Below are 20633 nucleotides of genomic sequence, written 5' to 3'. Positions count from 1 at the left end.
ACAATGGAACAAGGTGTTTCAACTACAAGATCTCTCTTCCAGAGAAAATGGAAAAGTCCTAAGATTTAATCTGAGGTACTGTTTGTTGTTAAAGTTTAGCTCCACATGCCAACAAGTGAAGACACACTGCTATCGATATTGACCTGCCTTGTTTCATGGTTAAGGGCAGATTCTGACATCAGGAGATATGAAGTCCTTGGCTCTGTCATTTACTAGCTGGCTTATCTATGGTAAATGACTTAACTTCTCTAAGACTCAATTTAACTCATCTATAAAGTGGGGAAAATAATAATACCAGTCTCAGAAAAGAGTTCCGAAGCTTAACTGAGACAACATATGAATGGTATTAACACAGCGCCTCATACATAGCAAATACTCAAATAATATAAATTATGACAGGGAGGCAAAGTTAAGATGAAAGACCACAGTGAAATGAGAATAGAAGGAGGCCCCAGAGACATTACGGCAGTTTGAGGAATATCAACCATATAGTGGGCACAAAAGAAAAAAACTAAAGACCTCACTATGGGAAAACAAAAAAAGGCAATATTTATTTCAATTTTTAAATTATAAAACTATAGGCATATAAAAATGTCTAAGGCTGATAGTTAAACTTATAATAAAAAAAAGGAACATGTGCAATAAAGAAATGGTTAAATTATGATAAAGTCATATGATATTAATAACTGCAATCATTAAAACCATGTTCCCAACACGTACACTATGGTAGTGTATTTTTAAAGTATTGTACCATATATTAAAGTATTATTTCTATCTGTAAATACACTCCTATCACACAAAAAGACAGAAAAGAAATATCCCCAAATGTTAACAGCTGTTTGTAAATAACTAAGCTATAACTAATTTTAAAGTTTGTCTTCAAACTTTGCTGAAAATTTTCAAAAAAATTCTTTAACAAAGATGTATAATTTTACAATATTTTTAAAGTTATTTTAAGCATATAAGGAGGTTTTTAAGACTAGTTACACAAAGTATACCAATAATAAAACTAGTGAAATAATTCTGAGTTTACCTTGTAGCTCACTTTTAATAAGGCAACTTTCCATCATGTATAATAGCACAGTGACCATAATATCCAGCAGCTGACATTCTTCTGTCACCTGTCTGGCTAGCTCTTCATTGCTGAACAACTGAACACTAATATGCACAATTCTGTTAGACATTGTGTCAGATTCATGACTCTTCTTCAGTGTTTTCATAATGAAAGCGTAATGCTGAACAAAAGTTTTTGTAAAAGCAACCTGTAAATTTTTTAAAATGGGGGAAAAAAACACAATAGTTTAGAGTTTTACAACACATTTTCCAATACCTTATGTTAGCATTTTAAAGCTATTATTAGCTTGTGATGACGCCCAAGATAATTTTAAAAGTAATTTTAATGATGATGGTAGTCACATTCTTTTTTTTTTTTTTTTTTTTGGAACATTAGCAAAATACTTGGATGGTTAAAAAAAATTTAATTACCATTTTAAATCATTAAAATTTTAGAGCAATTATAAATACCATGATTTAAAAACACAAATTTTCACTTTGCTTACAAATAATATCAATTAGCTAATGTCAAAATAGATGTCACTGTTTTGTTTAACAACAAAATCTAAAGTCTCAGCTAAAAACCATACCAGAGGATGTAATATAACTAAAAAACAAGGGTGTCAATGTGATTACTCCAAAAGAAATGTATTCCCCTATTTGATTGGAAAGCTGACCACTACATGACTAAATAAATACTCTTTCTGGGGCACCTGGGTGACACAATCGGTTAAGCATCCGACTCTTGGTTTCGGCTCAGATCATGATCTCAGTTTGTGAATTTGAGCCCCACATCCTACTTGGGGTTCTCTCTCTCTCAAAAAAAAATCAATGAACTTAAAAAATTATTAAAAATAAAAAAAAAACAAACTCTGTGTAACATGTACATTTCCTCTTGTTTTCTTAACTGGGTATAATGACACAAAACAATGGCATTATTCATTAAAGTTTAACTCCTAAAGAGACTTTATTATCTAAACCATAAGAAGAACTACAGCAATCAATGAAAAACAATAACAACAACAACTACTACTACTACAACATAATTTATTTTCTTTTCATGCATGCAGTTGTGTCACTTTGCCATAACTACATGGTAGTCACAGGTGTGGGTCCACACCTTCTGGGACTAGAGCCTTCAATACCTACATGCGTATATAGGTCAATACCTGTTCTGTCTTTAACAGTATGGCTGGCAATTACTAACCCCACGATTTTCCCAAACCTAACCCCACAATACATTTTTTTAGGTAATTGCTACACCCAACATGGGGCTTGAACTCATGACGCCAGGATCAAGCATGCTCTACCAACTGAGCCAGCCAAGTGCCCCTCTAACCCCACAATCCAAATTCAGTTGCCCCCTTAAACATTCTCATAGCACCTTGTACCTCTCCTTTAGAGTACTACAATTTGTAACTACACATTTACTTGTGCAATTATGTCTTTGTCCCCCAGCATTCTCTTTGGACCAAGTTCCATGCAGAAAGACTATCCTTAGGAATTCTGTTCTGTAAAGCTGCTTTGCCTCAGAGCTATGATCCTGTGCTTTTTGTGCAAACCGTTTGACAACAAAAGAAGCTAATGCTTTTTATTAGTGTTATATCAGTCCTCAAAGCTACAATAAAATAAGCCACAGCTGAGAAACACACCAAAAAGATTTTTCATAATGAAAAGGCAAAGAAAGGAGAGCAAAGTTCAGAAACAAAGGGAAAAAATGTAGATACCTTATACTCTTGATCTGGAAGCATGTTGAGTAAGAAAGTTACCATCTTCTGAGGGAATTCATACTTTATAGTCCAAAACAATAGTTCTTCTAGAAAACTTTTATGTTTCAAAACATCCATTATAGATTGATCTACATAAAAAAAGAAAACTTATCACCTAATGATTTAAGTTGTTCATCTCATTTAAACCTTACTATAATTAATAATCCATCAACCTCAAACACCTGAATGTATATAAATTAAGGATACCTTTTCATTAATTCAATAATGCTGACATCATCAATTCAGATTTCTATAATCTCCATAGTATAAAATAGCAAAATACTCAATCTTTATGTTTTAATAGGAAGGAGGTACTAGAAAAATAAGTAATTATTTCTCCTTAAACATAAGCACTTTATCTAAAATTTCTAAGATTCAAAATAATTATGGAACAGTCATGGTACTGAATATTTACAGTAATAACAATTTTAAGCTAAAAACAAAATATCAAAGCTAGAAAGCCCAAAATTATTACATCTTTTGATTTTTAATTTTTAGAGAAAGGGGGAGAAATTTTTATAGAATTCAATAATTTATTTCTTTAAAATTGTTCTTCATAAATGAAATACTAACTTTCCTGCAGGAAATAATTACTAATGTATTGTTTACTCTAGTATATGGAAGCACTCACTTTTTTTCCGGAAAGAATATACCAGAACAAGTATAAAGAGTGTTATACATGCTTACTTGCACTGCACTCAAGATGCCCTCTTCATGCACAGAAGAAACAGAAAATGGGTGGTGCCCCCTGGGGTGCCTGAGTGGCTCAGTGATTTCAACTCAGGTTGAACTCTTGATTTCAGCTCAGGTTATGAACTCACGGTTCCTGAGATTGAGCCTCATGTCCAGCTCTACACTAACAATGTGGAGCCTGCTTGGAAATCTCTCTCCCTCTCTCTGCCCCCCTCCTCAAAAATAAACAAACATGAAAGAAAGACAGAAAGAAAATGGATGCCCCTTTTATTTGTGTGTGTTTATTTATTTATTTTAAAAGAGAGTGACAGAGAGCAAATGAGCAGGTGAGGGGCAGAGAGAATCCCAAGCAGGTTCCATGCCATGAGCGTGGAGCTCCACACAGGGCTCGACCTCACCATGTGAGAAATCATGACGTGAGCTGAAATCAAGCATCAGACACTTAACCAACTGAGCCACCCCGGCACCCCTGGATGCCCCATTTAAATAAAAATATTCAAAAAAGGATAAAATTATCTACTAGACAGCCAATTTCTATGGTGAAGTGCTACTCACTCCTTGAGAGCTACTTTGTCTCCTGCTAATCTCTGCATCCTTGCCACACTTAGTCAACAGAAAGGTCTCAGTGGGTATATAATGAACTGAATATTTTAATACTTTGGTTATTTCTTTCTCTCACTTTCTCTAATTTCTTTCCCTGAAAAAGAACAAGAAAATTCTACTGATTTTTGCTGGAGCCAATAATCTTGGGCTACTGCTCTGGATCATCAGGTCCACATAAGCACATTTCAGAGGACATAGCAAGTGTCAATGGAATGGATTGGTTCAGTGATGATGCTTACACAGGGACTAGACTTAGATGAGAGATTTAAAAATAATAAAATCACATGCACTAAAATACTCAGGAATGACCCAAACTACATTATAGTTCAAGTTGTCTTACAGAGTAATCTTGGAGCATTTTTCAACTGGCCCTACCTCAGTGGTACAGTTCTATTATTTAGTAATGTGGTCACACCACATCTCCTCAGCTCATAGATATGCAAATGTAACAGTACGCTCAATACACATGCCATCAACAAGCATGTCATCGTTCTCTTGATTCTTCTATAAAATATTCTAGGCTTAACAGGCTTGAATCCGTACTTACTAGACATAACTTTAACCCAGTTTTTTCATTAATAATTGGTAACCCAATATTTTCAGAATACAATTTCATTATTCTGGAGACACAACAATTTTAACTACACAAAGGCAAAAGTTATGTCCCAATCCCCCAACTCCCTTTCACTGTGCCTTTAGTATAAGCAATATGTAACAGGGATAAAAATATAAATACAATTATACTATATATCCCCTTAATGGAAACTACTTAATTTTTTATTTTCAGAATTTCTTTATTCTCAGAATTTTCTACTTGTAAAACCAAAATCTCTTCCTCCTGAACTAGATCATTCACAGGATGACAATGATTTAAAAATAGAAATAAACCAGTCTTGCAAAAACTGAGGTAAAATATATTCAAAAGCACACACTGACATACTCAAAGCCAAAAAAGCAATAAAATTAGGGCCCAAGTGAATCAGATGACAGGAATAGGAGGATTAGAAATTAAAATTAGAATGTAACCCAGAGCATATTGCTGATGCCAATATAATTCGCACAGTTCATTTAGCACTAACATGATTGAAAATTTTACAGACTACCAAAAAAATTTAAAAACCTTCAAAGATAAGTGTTTCTAAAAATATTTGCAAAGCTAAAAAAACTTGTGGTATTAATCTTAGAATTCACAGGACTCTGCAAGTTTGCAATTGTCAAAGGAAAGCCTGAAGCTACCATAATTATTATATGTCAAGTATTTAAAAAGAAAGATACATTAACTTTGTTTTAAATAAATAAAGCAAGCCAAATGAACCAGAAAAGCTACTGCTTCTACTAAAATGTAAATAGCTACAGTTGTGTACAATTCAATTTTTTCATCTTCAGACAAAAAGCAAAGAAAAAGCCCACAATGTCTTCATTGCAGTCGTTCTTAAAATAGATGATGTCAGTTTCTCCCAGATATTTAAAACATGTGTGGGGTGCCTGGGTGGCTCAGTCAGTTGAGTGTCAGACTTCAGCTCAGGTCATGATCTTGAGGTTCATGGGTTTGAGCCCCACGTTGGGCTCTGTGCTGACAGCTTAGAGCCTGGAGCCTGCTTAGGATTCTGTGTCTCCCTCTCTCTCTCCCTCCTCCCTCCCCCTTTCAAAAATAAACATTAAAAAAAATGTAAAAAATTATAACAAAAAAATAAAACATGTGTGATGGGCTTTGTGTGCTATGTTATGGAAATGTGGTTAGAAATGCTTCCAGGGGGCGCCTGGGTGGCGCAGTCGGTTAAGCATCCGACTTCAGCCAGGTCACGATCTCGCGGTCCGTGAGTTCGAGCCCCGCGTCAGGCTCTGGGCTGATGGCTCAGAGCCTGGAGCCTGCTTCCGATTCTGTGTCTCCCTCTCTCTCTGCCCCTCGCCCATTCGTGCTCTGTCTCTCTCTGTCCCAAAAATAAATAAACGTTGGAAAAAAAAAGAAATGCTTCCAGTAGTTATGTAGGACTACATATTTACGTTAAAATCTGGATTAAATTGTCATGACTTTTACAATGCCAAAACTACCTTAAGCCAAACAAACAAACAAAAAAAAATTGAACAATCAGTTATGTGGTGGAAAATCTGTGGGTAAGGTAAAGGTTTTAATTAAACAGTAGAGTCCAGGCTCTATAACTCAGGAACTCAATAATTTTGGCCAATAAACTTGGCCTTCTAGGCCTCAGTTTTCTCATCCTTAAAATTTAGGTTTTGAGAATACACAGTGAGTTTGTGTAGCACAGAGCTTCAACCTCTTGCCTATCATTACATATTTTCTTTTCAGCTCCCTTTCTAACCACTGAACCAAATTCTTACAAAAACTACACCACTCCCTGGACTACCAATATCTTCAAAAGCAACAATCATTTTTTGAAAACAGGGGTTCTACTAATTCAAATGGCTATTTCTTCCATGCACATAATTAGGGCAAAAATGATAACTGATCAAGTCTTAAATCTCTGTACTACTCCTCACCAGTGGAAGAAGGAAGAGAAGATAATCAATCCAATCTCAAGTATGAAAAAAATCAGGTATAAAATAAGCTCCAACTTTAAGTCTCCATAAAAAGTATCTTCAGCCAAAGTCTGACCAAAGGAAAACAATGTTACACCATAACAGGTATTTTTTTCTGGGCATCCCTAAAGCTTAAACTCAAGTATGTGCCTAACAGTCTGCTTCAATTCAGATGTTACCTCAAGAACTCAGGTAAACACAAAGACAACTCTGGCAAGTCAAAGGGCCAGGCAGCCATATGAGTTTCTAATTTCCTTCAGACATTAAAAAGATATATGCACCCCTATGTTTACTGCAGTATTATTGACAATAGCCAAGATATGGAAACAACCTAAGTGTCCATCAATAGATGAATGGATAAGGAAAATATGATATATACACACAACAGAATATTAGGCAGCCATAAAAAATGATGAAATTATGCCATTTGAGAGAAGAGGATGGACCTACAGGGTATAATGTTAACTGAAATAAGCCAGACTGAGAAAGACAAATACCATATGATTCCACTCATAAGTGAAATCTAAAAAAGAAGAAGAAGAAGGAGGAGGAGGAGGAGGAGGAGGAGGAGGAGGAGGAGGAGGAGGAGAAAAAAGCAGAATCAGACCTACAAATATACAGAACAAATTGATAGCTGCCAGAACAGGTGCCGGGGTGGGGGGGAGGGAACCAAATGGGTGAAGGAGAGAGGATAGATGTATAGATATGGGCTTCCAGTTAAGAAATGAGTAAGTCACAGGAATAAAAAGCAGACCATACAGAATACAGTCAATGATATTGTAATAGTGAAGTAACCAGACAGATGGCAGCCACACTTGTGGTGAACAGAGCATAATGTACAAACTTGACAAATCACTAAGTTGTACACCTGAAACTAACATATACTGTGTCTTAACTATACTCAAACAAACAAACAAACAGCAATCAAAACCCAGCAGATTCAGGAAAACCTACCCCTGCAACTACCCAGAAAGAATTTAGATAGGGGACGCCTGGGTGGCTCAGTCAGTTAAGAAGCTGACTTCGGCTCAGGTCATGATCTCAGGATCCATGAGTTCAAGCCCCGTGTCGGGCCCTGTGCTGACAGCTCTGGAGCCTGTTTCAGATTCTGTGTGTCCCTCTCTCTCTGCCTCTCCCCCATTCATGCTCTGTCTCTGTCTCAAAAATAAATAAACGTTAAAAAAAAAAATTAAAAGAAAGAATTTAGATAGAAGATCTGCTCCAAGAAGAGAGCTATCACCAAAGATAATTACATTATGGTATAAACTAAGTATAGTAGACAGGGAGGAACCTAGCAAGACTTGTTTGATCAAAGTCTTCTATGTCCCATTGTTTCTGAGTGGCTCGGAAAACATGCATTTATCAAGTACTTACTCTTTTTCCCTTCCTGTGAATTGCAAGTCTTCTCTTTGAAGTCCCAGACCCCTACTCGCTTCTCCTTAGTTCAGAATGACCTAGATGCTGTATTTCGCCTGTCTCTGGAATTTCCATGTTGGTGTGGATTCCCCATATATAAGCGATTAAATCTGATTGTCTCCTACCAATCTGTCTCATGTCATCTTAGGCTGGCTAGAAGGACCCTGAAGGGTCCCCACCACTAGAAATTAAATGCAGCAGCATAAGTACCTCAGAAGAGACTTACAAAATGAGCCTCAACTCAAAGTGCCTGCAGTTCTAAATATTCCTTCCCAAGCAGTTCTAAATATTCTACAAGATACATCAAAATAGTAATTTAACAAATTCTTTTCATCAAAATAGTAATATAACCTCTGGAAACTCTCTAACAGTGCATACAAACCCAGCATATAGACCACGTTGGTATTTGGAAATCCATGGCAAAAATTCACAGCACAGGCCATCAACTTATAACAAATACTCTAGAAAAGCTTTTACTGAGGGTCTAGAAAACATAGTGATTATGAGGTTAAGCTCTGGGACTTGAATTAAGGAACTACTTCCCATTAGCTGTGATCTCTAACATGCCTTCATTTCCTCATTCATAAAATAGTCATAACAATAATAACAATAATGATAAAAACTGCTTCATATGGTGATTTTAAGAATTAAATGAAATGTGAGGTGCTTAGCACTACGTCTAGCATATGCAAAAAAGTTTTAAAAATATTATTATTATTAATCTATTTCCTCACTACAGACATATCTACTTCCTCCTTTGAGCAAACACATACTGAACCTTTACTGAACCCTTTTTTTTTTAATGTTACTTATTTATTTTGAGAAAGAGAGACAGCATGCGTGATCAGGGGAGGGGCAGAGAGAGAGAGGGAGAGAGAAATCAAAGCAGGTTCCATGCTGTCAGCACAGAACCCGATGCGGGGCTCAAACTCATGAACCCTGAGATCATAACCTGAGCAGAAATCAAGAGTCAGCAGTTTAACCAACTGAGACACCCAGGCACCCCTTTAAACAACCCTTAATAAGTGCCATTCATTTTAAATCTCTCCCTCCCCCCCACCTCTCTCTCATCATCTCTTCTGTGTTCATCCTTTTTCACTCTAGAAATTGCATACTCCAGATTATAACAAGATGTAAATCAAACTAAAACTTTACACCAAAAACACTGGATCCAAATCAAAGAATCAACGAAAACATTTGTTTTTATGGTTCAAATATAATAATGCATATCTTATGAAAAAAACAAGAAACAAAATTCCGATAGTAAGGGTTTCATTTGCTTTTGAGGTCCCCCACAATCACTCCCTAACAACACTTTCTCCATCATTAGACAAATCTAAAAACATAACTCTCTTCAAAATGGCTAGCCAATAAGTGTTCTTAATGATTAAACATTTTTAAATTAATGTTTAGATTAAACATTTAAATAAAGTTTTTATTTAAATTCCAGTTAGTTAACACAGTGCAGTATTAGTTTCAGGTGTACAATACAGTTATTCAACACTTCCATATAATACCCAGTGTTCATCACAAGTGTACTCCTTAATCCCCATCACCAATTTAATCCATCCCCACACCCACCTCCCCTCTGTCAATCACCAGTTTGTTCTCTATAGTTAAGAGTCTGTTTCTTGGTTTATATTTTTAGCTTTTTATACAAGGAAAAAAACGAATATAAATACCTTTGGTGCTACTGCTTAGTTTGACCCTCTTTCTCTTGCCCAGACCTTGACTCCCATCTTGATCCTCCTGGAGAAAAACAAAATTAGCATCATGTACAGTCCTATTCATGAATGTACACATTTTACACAAATATAAATATGCTTATAAATTATGTTAAATATATAACACAGGCATGCTTCCATAATATTAACACATTTTACTTTTATGTATTTACCACAATAAAATATACTTTTACTTTAAAATTAGCATTATAATTAAAATATATAATGAAAATCGTTAGTATTAAAATACAAGAGCTCTTAAATTTAATCTGTGCTTAAAAAAAATTTTTTTTAATGTTTGTTTATTTTTGAGAGAGACAGAGTGCGAGTGGGTTAGAGGTAGAGAGAGAGGGAGACACAGAATCTGAAGCAGGCTCCAGGCTCTGAGCTGTCAGCACAGAGCCCAACGCAGGGCTTGAATTCACAAACTGAGAAATCATGACCTGAGCCAAAGTCAGACGCTTAACCGACTGAGCCACCCAGGCACCCCTTAATCTGTGTTTTTAATGGCAGACTTGCAAAACCCAAAAATTCCAAAACAAAAATTTCCAAAACACAAAAAAATTACTAACCTTTGAAACATAATATCAAATGCACAAAAAAGGTAAAGGGGAGAAGGGAAGAAGATTAATACAGGAAGAAAGGAGAGAAGGGGAAGAGAGCTAAAACAATGAATAGAGAAAAGGCTTTGAAGGATCTAAGAGAAAAGATGAGTTTAAGAAAGCAAATTCTAAAAAAAAAAAAAAAAAAAATTCTGAAAAATAAGCACAGTGCATTAAAAGCTAGAGTTGATAGTCTAAAAAGTAATAATAACAAATTTTAAATACTTAAGAAAAAATCCAAAAAGGAAATACAGGCATTTCTGCTTATATGTGATATATTCATTCCTGAAAAACCCTCCCATTAAAAATAACAAAGCTAAGCGGGGGGGGGGGGGGGGGGGGGGGGGGAGATGAGGGGCAGACAACTTACAACCTAGTCAGTTTTGTAACCAGAGAAGTAACAAAAGCAATAATAGGTACCTGGGGATATTATTTGGATGCCCAGACAAATATCTTGGAGTGGTGTTAGGCTGCCTCAGGGGATATTACCACTGCATCACAGCAGAATGGGAAGCTAGCCAGCTAAGACAACACAGAGGTGAGAGGAGCAGAGGAAGCCCCAATCTACCCCTAGATACCCAGGAATAAACCTAACTAAAGAAGTACAAAATCTGGAGGCCATGAGAAGGTGGCAGAGCAGCACAAAGACCCTCAGCTTGCCTCATTCCTAAAACGCAGCTAGATCAGCACCAAACCATTTGCACCCTAGGAAATTAATTTGAGAATGAACACAACTATCTGCATGACTTGAGCCACAGAACTCGGCAGGGACACAGTGCAGAGAGGTGAACTGGGAGAGAGAAAAGCTGAGAAGGATAAAGAGCTGGGTTTTTTTGGAAAGAAGACAGACAAAGGTGGAGAATGAAGCACATCAGGAGAGTGCAGGAAAAAACACTTCCCAAAAGTAGCAGGAGTGAGAGAGAAAGAAGTGAAAACACTCACAGGGGACTGAACAAGCAACTTGTTCCCCAAAACCACTGATGGGAAGAAAGGAGAGGGTTTCAATACACCAGGATCCTATAAAACACTGGAGAGCAGAGTCTGACAGTTTGGAGCTCAGTGCTTGGTGGTGTTCTGGTGAGGAAGTAGGGCAAATCCCCAGAAGCAGGCAGCAAGGTCTGAGGGGTCAGTGTGCCACATGGGGAGAAGCAGTTCCCCCCTTGGAGGGCATCTGATAGAGGTCATATGGCTTCACCAAAGGCACAGATCCCAGAAGACCCCAGAGAGCAGCCATGTTTGCTACTATTGGGACAAAGACACCAGAGTGCGGAGAAACCTGGCTCCGCCTGTGTTGTGATTTGCCATAATCTCTGAAACTCTGTCACTGCGCAATCACATTTTCTGGAGCAAGCTGGCACCCAGCCATTGCTCAGCGAGATCTTGCACCAGAGATTTGGCACAAGTCCAAGCAGCAAGGGCCTCTGGAGTGTGGGGTTTTGAAACGCAACACCACCTAAGTTAAAACTCTGGAGGGAGGTACTGCCTGGCAGGCAGATGGATTGGATATGGACAGGGTAGGGGCAGGGAGTGGAGGGAGGCCTGAGACAAAGGAGGAGGGGTGCTTGATCATGAGTCAGTGAGAATGGGAAGTTCCTATGCCAGAGACAAGGGAGCTGGGTGAAGCCATTTCCACCTCTCTAGCACAAGCCACACTAATCATCCCAGCAAGCTAAGCAGTGCCACCTAGTGAAGAACGGAGTCATTACACCAAGCCCCACCCAACTGCACCCTCCAAGCACATCCCCTAGAAGACCACACAAGTCCCTCCCCCTGCTTACTATGGACTATAGATTACTACATAGATTGAAATCCAGGGTAACCTGGGTGTAACTTCCTTCGGGTTTCATTCTGTTTGCTTCTTCATTTATTTAGGTTGTTGTGGTTTTGTTTTTGGGTTTTTGTTGCTTCTGATTTTGTTTAAATTGTTTTTCTTGGTTTTTTTTTCCCCATTCTTTTCTTAGTCTTGGATAAGGAAATAAAGAATTTTATTTTTATTTTCTTTTTTTAATTATTTTTTTCATTATTTTTTGAAATGTTTACTGTTTCATTTCCCTTAGTTCATTTTATTCTATTTTATTATATACAATTTTTTAGTGTTTATTTATTTTTGAGGGAGAAAGAGAGAGCACGTGTTTGAGTGGGGGAGGGGCAAGGAAAGAGGAAGACACAGAATCTGAAAAAGGCTCAAGGCTGCAAGCTGACAGCACAGAGCCTGACACGGGGCTCAAACCCATGAACCGTGAGGGCATGACCTGAGCCACCCAGGCACCCCATAAAATTTTTTTTTAATTTTTAAATATTTTCTTACCTGTTTTTTCTTTTCTGTCTTTTTTCTCTATTCTATCAAGCTTCTTTCAACTTCTTGACCAAAACACACCTAGGATCTAGCTTCCCTTGTTTGATTTTTTGTTTTGTTTTTAACTTTTTTAATTTTATTAATTTTTTTCTTCCTCCAAAATGAAAAAATGAAGGAATTCACCCATTTACCCCAAAATAAAGAACAAGAAAAAATGACAGCCAGGGGCTTAATCAACACAGATATAAGCAAGATGTCTGAACTAGAATTTAGAACCATGATAATAAGAATACTAGCTAGGGTTGGAAAAAACCATAGAATCCTTTTCTGCAGAGACAAAACAAGTAAAATCTAGTCAAGACAAAATTAAAAATGCTATAACCGAGATGCAAGCAAGAATGGATGCCACAAAGGCAAGGATGGACGAAGCAGAGCAGTGAATCAGCAATACAGAAAACAGTATTATGGAGCAGGAAAAAAAGAGGGGAAAAAAGGCAAAAGAGCACAATACAACTCTGTGACTTATTAGAAAGGAATAACATCCGAATCATAGGAATCTCAGAAAATGAAGAGAGAGAAAAAGGAACAGAAGGTTTAATGTGAGCAAATTATAGCAGAAAACTTTCCTAATCTGGGGAATGACTAAGACATCAAAATCAAAGAAGCACAGAGAATGCCATTAGATTTAATAAAAACCGACCATCATCAGGTTGTATCATAGTCAAATTCATAAAATACACAGACAAGAAAAGAATTATGAAAGCAAAAAGGGAAAAAAAGTCCTTAACCTAGAAGAGAAGACAGATCAGGTTAGCAGCAGACCTATCCACAGAAACTTGGCAGGCAAGAAAGGAGTGGGAGATATATTCAATGTGGTGAATTAGAAAAATATGCAGCCAAGAATTCTTTATCCAGCAGGCTATCATTCAAAATAGAAGGATAAATAAAGAGTTTCCCAGTCAAAAAAAACTAAGAGAATTTATAACCACTAAACAGCCTGCAAGAAATTTTAAGTGGAGAAAAAAAGAAACAAAACAAAGAAGACCAAAAGCAACAAAGACCAGAAAGGACCAGAGAACATCACCAGAAACACTAACTCTACAGGCAACACGATGGCACTAAATTTGTATCTTTCAGTACTCACTCTAAATGTCAATGGACTAAACACTCCAATCAAAAGACATAGGGTTGGGAATGCAAGCTGGTGCAGCCACTCTGGAAAACAGTATGGAGGTTCCCCAAAAAGCTAAAAATAGAACTACACTATGACCCAGCAATTGCACTACTAGGCATTTATCCAAGGGATACAGGTATGCTCTTTCAAAGGGACACATGCACCCCACGTTTATAGCAAGAATGGAGGCCATGACAACAAGGATGGACGAAGCAGAGCAGCGAATCAGCAATACGGAAAACAGCACTATCAACAATAGTAAAAGTATGGAAAGAGCCCAAATGTCCATCGATGGATGAATGGATAAAGATGTGGTGCATACACACACACACACACACACACACACACACAGACACACACACACACACACACACACACAATGGAGTATTACTCGGCAATCAAAAAGAATGAAATCTTGCCATTTGTAACTACGTGGATGGAACTGGAGGGTATTATGCTAAGTGAAATTAGTCAGAGAAAGACAAAAATCATAGGACTTCACTCATACGAGGACTTTAAGAGACAAAACAGATGAACATAAGGGAAGGGAAACAAAAATAATATAAAAACAGGGAGGGGAACAAAACAGAAGAGACTCATAAATATGGAGAACAAACAGAGGGTTACGGGAGGGATTGTGGGAGGGGGAATGGGCTAAGTAGGTAAAGGGCACTAAGGAATCTACTCCTGAAATCATTGTTGCACTATACACTAACTAATATGGATGTAAATTTTTAAAAAATAAAACAAGTTAAAAAAATTAAAAAAAAAAAAAAGACATAAGGTATCAGAATGGATAAGAAAACAAGACCCATCTATGGTGCTTACAAGAAACACATTTTAGACCTAAAGACACCTGCAGATTGAAAGTAAGGGGATGGAGAACCATCTATCATGCAAATGGTCGTCAAAAGGAAGCTGGAGTAGCCAAACTTCTGTCAGACAAACTAGATTTTAAAAAAAAAATTTTTTTTAACATTTATTTATTTTTGAGACAGAGAGAGAGAGAACATGAACAGGGGAGGGTCAGAGGAAGAGGGAGACATAGAATCTGAAACAGGCTCCAGGCTCTGAGCTGTCAGCACAGAGCCGGACGCGGGGCTCGAACCCACAGACCGCGAGATCATGACCTGAGCCGAAGTCGGATGCTTAACCGACTGAGCCACCCAGGCGCCCCAAGACAAACTAGATTTTAAAATAAAGACTGTAACAAGAGGTGAAGAAGGGCATCATAGCATAATTAAGGGGCCTATCCACCAAGAAGATCTAAGACTTGAAAATATTTATGCCTGCAACGTGAAAGCACCCAAATACATAAATCAATTAATCACAAACATAAATAAACTCACTGATAATAATAACATAATAATAGGGGAGTTCAAGACCTCCACATACAGCAATGGACAAATCATCTAAGCAGAAAGTCAACAAGGAAAGAATGACCTTGAATGACACACTGGACCAGATGGACTTAACAAATATATTCAGAACATTTCATCCTAAAGCAGCAGAATACATATTCTTCTCCAGTGCACATGTAACATTCTCCAGAATAGATCACATACTGGGTCACAAATCAGCCCTCAACAAGTACAAAAAAGATGAAGATCACACCTTTGCATATTTTCAGAACACATCACTATGAAACTTGAAATCAACCACAAGAAAAAAATTTGGAAAGGCCATGAATACTTGGAGATTAAAGGACATCTTACTACAGAATGAATGGGCTAACGAGGAATTAAAGAGGAAATGTAAAAGTACATGGAAGCCAATGAAAATGAAAACACGACAGCCCAAAACCTCTGGGATGCAACAAAGGTGATCATAAGAGGGAAGTATACAGCAATCCAGGCATTCCTAAAGAAGGAAGAAAGGTCTCAAATACATAACCTAATCTTGCACCTAAAAGAGCTGGAAAAAGTACAGCAAATAAAGCCCAAAACCAGCAGAGAAGGGAAAAAATAAAGATTAGAGCAGAAAATCAACGATATTGAAATCAAAAAAACAGAACAATGAAACCAGCAGATGGTTCTTTGAAAGAAGGGTTCTTTAAACCCCTAGCCAGATTGATAAAAAGAAAAAAAGGACTTAAATAAATAAAATTACAAATGAAAGAGATTACAACCAACCTTGCAGAAATACAGACAGTAAGAGAATATTATGAGCAATTATATGCCAACAAATTGGGCAATCTGAAAGAAATGGACAAATTCCTAGAAACATATAAAACTACCAAAAGTGAACAGGAAGAAATAGAAAATTTGAACAGACCTATAACCAGTAAAGAAATTCAATCAGTAATCAAAAATCTCCCAAAAAATAAGAATCCAGGGCCACATGGCTTTCCAGGAGAATTCTACCAAACATTTTAAGAAGAGATGGGGCGCCTGGGTGGCTCAGTCTGTTAAGCATCTGACTTCAGCTCAGGTCATGATTTCACGGTTCGTGGGTTCAAGCCCCACATCAGGTTCTGTGCTGACAGCTCAGAGTCTGGAGCCCACTTCAGATTCTGCGTCTCCCTCTCTCTCTGCCCCTCCCCAACTCGTGTGCTGTCTCTGTCTCAAAAATAAATAAGCATTTTTTAAAAATTAAAAAAGAAGTAACACCCATTCTTTTGAAGCTGTTCCAAAAAGAATAGAAATGGAAGGAAAACTTCCAAATTCATTCTACGAGGCAATACCCTGATTCCAAAACCAGACAAAGACCCCACTAAAAAAGGAGAACTACAGACCAATTTCCCTAATGAACATGGATGCAAAAATTCTCAACAAGACACTAGTAAACCAGACCCAGCAATACATTAAGTGGGATTAATCCACTTAATCAAGTGGGTTTTATTGCTAGGATTCAGGGCTGGTTCAATATCTGCAAATCAAGCAATGTGATACATCACATTAATAAAAGAAAGAAAAAGAACCACATGATCTTCTCAATAGTTGCAGAGAAAGCATCTGGCAAAAAAAAAAACAGCATCTTTTCCTGATAAACACCTTCAAGAAGGTAGGGATGGAAGTATCATACCAAAAGATCATCAAAGCATTATACAAAAGACCCACAGCTAATATCATCTTCAACGGGGAAAAACTGAGGACTCTCCCCCTAAGGTTCAGGAACATAACAAGGATGTCCACTCTTACTACTGCTATTCAACATAGTATTGGAAGTCCTATCCTCGGCAATCCAACAAATCAAACAAATAAACATCCAAATTGGCAAGGAGGAAGTTAAACTTCCACTCTTCACAGATGACATGATACTCTATGTGGGAAACCCAAAAGACTTCACCAAAAAACTGCCAGAAGTGATATAGGAATTCAACAAGGTTACAGGATATAAAATCAATGTACAGAAATCAGTTGCATTTCTATACACCAATAATGAAGCAGCAGAAAGAGAAATCAAGGAATAGATTGCATTTACAATTGCACCAAAAAACATAAAATACCTAGGAATAAACCTAACAAAAGAGGTGAAAAATCTATACACTGAAAACTACAGATAAAGGTTATGAAAGACATTGAAGAAGACAAAACAAAATGGCAAAACATTCCATGCTCATGGATTGGAAGAACATGATACTACCCAAAACAATCTACATATTCAATGCAATCCCTATCAAAATAACACCAGCATTCTTTACAGGCCTAGAACAAACAAACCTAAAATTTGTATGGAATCAGAAAAGGCCCTGAATAGCCAAAGCAATCCTGAAAAAGAAAACCAAAGCTGGAGGCATCACAATTCCAGACCTCAAGCTGTATAACAAAGCTGTAATCATGAAGACATTATGGTACTGGCACAGAAACAGACACATAAATCAATGGAACAGAATAGAGAACCCAGAAATAGACCCACAAATGTATGTCCAACTCATCTTTGATAAAGAAGGAGAGAATATCCAATAGACAAAAGAGTCTCTTCAGCAAGTGGTGTTGTGAAAACTGGACAGCAACATCCAGAAAAAAGAACCTTGGACCACTTTCTTACACTATACCCAAAAATCAACTCAAATGGATGAAAGACCCGGACCTAAGACAGGAAACCAACAAAATCCTAGAGGAGAACACAGGCAACAACCTCTTTGACCTCAGCTGCAGCAACTTCTTGACATGTCTCCGGAGGCAAGGGAAACAAAAGCAAAAATGAACTACTGGGACCTCATCAAGACAAAAAGCTTCTGCACAGCAAAGGAAACAATCAGCAAAACGAAAAGGCAACTGACAGAATGGGAAAAGATATTGGCAAATGACATATCTGATAAAGGGTTAATATCCAAAATCCATAAAGAAGTTATCAAAGCCAACACCCAAAAAAACAAATAATCCAGTGAAGAAACAGGAAAAAGACATGAATAGACACTTTTCCAAAGAAGACATCCAGAAGGCTAACAGACACATGAAAAAATGCTCAACATGACTCATTGTCAGGAAATACAAATCAAAACCACAATGAGATACCACCTCACACCTGTCAGAATGGCTAAAATAAAAAACTCAGGCAAAAACAGATGTTGGCAAGGATGCAGAGAAAGAGGAACTCTTTTACACTGCTGCTGGCAATGCAAACTGGTGCAGCCACTCTGGAAAACAGTATGGAGGTTCTTCAACAATTCAAAATAGAACTACCCTATGACCCAGCAATTGCACTACTAGGTATTTGTCCAAAGAATACAGGAATGCTAGGCGGCTGGGTGGCTCAGTCAGTTGGGCATCCGACTTTGGCTCAGGTCAAGATCTCACAGTCCGTGAGTTCGAACCCCACATTGGGCTCTGTGCTGACAGCTCAGAGCCTGGAGACTGCTTCGGATTCTGTGTCTCCCTCTCTCTCTGCCCCTCCCTGGCTCACGCTCTGTCTCTCTCTCCTTCAAAAATAAATAAACATTGAAAATTAAAAAAAAAAATACGGGAATGCTGTTTTGAAGGGGCACGTGCACCCCAATGTTTATAGCAGCACTATCTATAATAGCCAAAGTATGGAAAAGAGCCCAGATGTCCACTGACTGATGAATGGATAAAGAAGATGTGTATTCCATCATAGGTACAATGGAATATTACTCGGCGATCAAAAAGAATGAAATCTTGTCACTTACAACAACGTGGATGGAAGTGGAGGGTATTATGCTAAGCGAAATTAGTCAGAGAAAGACAAGTATCATATGATTTCACTGTTTTGTGGACTTTAAGATACAAAACAGATGAACATAAGGGAAGGGAAGCAAAAATAATATTAAAACAGAGAGGGAGACAAACCGTAAGAGACTTAACACAGAGAACAAACTGAGGGTTGGTGGAAGGGTGCTGGGTGGGGGGATGGACTAAATGGGAGAGGAGCATTAAGAAGGACACTTGTTAGGATGAGCACTGGGTATTATATACAAATGATGAATCACTAAATTCCATCCCGAAATCACTATTACACTAACTTGGATTTAAATTAAAAACAAAAAAATAAAAGATCTGAAACTATAGAACACTTATGAAAGAGATTAAAGAGCACACAAAGAATGGAAAAGCATTCCATGCTCATGGGTTGGAAGAACAAACATTGTTAAAATGTTTATACTACTACCTAAAGCAACCTACGCATTTAATGCAATCCCTATAAAAATACCATCAGCATTTTTCACAGAGCTAGAACCACCAACCCTAAAATTTGTATGGAAGCACAAAAGACCCTGAATAGCCAAAGCTATCCTGAAAAAGAAAAACAAAATAGGAGGTTTCATGATTCCAGATATCAAGCTATATTAGAAAGCTGTGGGCATCAAGACAGTATGGCATTGGCACAAAAACAGACACACAGATCAATGGAACAGAATAGAAACCCAGAAATGGACCCACAGCTATATGGTCAACTAATCATCAATAAAGCAGGAAAGAATACCCAATGAAAAAGGCAGTGTCTTCAACAAATGGGGTTGGGAAAACTGGACAATGACATGCAGAAGAATGAACCTGGACCACTTACTTTCTTACACCATACACAAAAATAAACTCAACATGGATGTAAGACCTAACAGGAAACCATCAAAATCCTAGAGGATCACACAGGCAGAAACCTCTTTGATCTCAGCCAGAGAGCAACTTCTTACTAGACATGTCGCTGAAGGCAAGGGAAACAAAAGCAAACATGAACTATTGGGACTTCATCAAGATAAAAAGCTTCTGCACAGCTAAAGAAACAATCAACAAAACTAAAGGCAGCCTAGAATGGGAGAAGATATTTGCAAATGAGTATCTGATAAAGGGTTAGTGTTTAAAATCTACAAATAACTTATCAAACTCAACACCCAAAAAACAACACAGTTAAGAGAGAGGCAAAAGACATGAACTGACACTTTTTCAAAGATGACATCCAGATGGCTAACAGACACATGAAAAGATGCTCAACATCGCTCTTCATCAGGAAAATACAAATCAAAACCACAATGAGATACCAACTCACACCTGTGAGAATGGCTTAAACTAACAACACAGGAAACAACAGATATTAGCAAGGATGCGGAGAAAGGGGGGCCCCCCTTACACTGTTGGCAGGAATGCAAACTGGTGCAAGCCACTCCAGAAAACAGCAAGGAGGTTCCTCAGAAAGTTAAAAATAGGGGTGCCTGAATGGCTCAGTCAGTTAAGCCTGTGACTTCAGCTCAGGTCATGATCTCATAGCTTGTGAGTCCAAGCCCCACATTGGGCTCTGTGCAGACAGTTCAGAGCCTGGAGCTTGCTTCAGATTCTGTGTCTCCATCTCTCTCTGCCCCTCCCCTGC

At 37.7% G+C, this 20633-nt stretch overlaps 1 protein-coding gene across 7 annotated transcripts in view; it reads right to left on the bottom strand.

The window, feature by feature from the left end:
* UBR3 (ubiquitin protein ligase E3 component n-recognin 3) overlaps positions 1-20633 on the bottom strand; it is a 232181-nt gene that overhangs the window by 155426 nt on the left and 56122 nt on the right. For all 7 annotated transcript variants that reach the window (XR_003418818.2, XM_053215249.1, XM_027055521.2 and 4 more), the window contains exons 6-8: positions 9755-9821; positions 2781-2911; positions 1034-1262 (exon numbers count right to left, since the gene is read on the bottom strand). Coding sequence is in view for 6 of the 7 variants with exons in the window: in XM_053215249.1 (XP_053071224.1) it covers positions 1034-1262; positions 2781-2911; positions 9755-9821 (427 nt within the window). In the remaining variant the exon portion in view is untranslated. The remainder of the gene's footprint in view (positions 1-1033; positions 1263-2780; positions 2912-9754; positions 9822-20633) is intronic.

Source organism: Acinonyx jubatus, chromosome C1 (genome assembly GCF_027475565.1).
Source record: "Acinonyx jubatus isolate Ajub_Pintada_27869175 chromosome C1, VMU_Ajub_asm_v1.0, whole genome shotgun sequence".
Taxonomy (NCBI): Eukaryota; Metazoa; Chordata; class Mammalia; order Carnivora; family Felidae; genus Acinonyx; species Acinonyx jubatus.
Note: the sequence above shows the minus strand (reverse complement) of the source record. Positions and strands in the feature narration are given on the sequence as shown.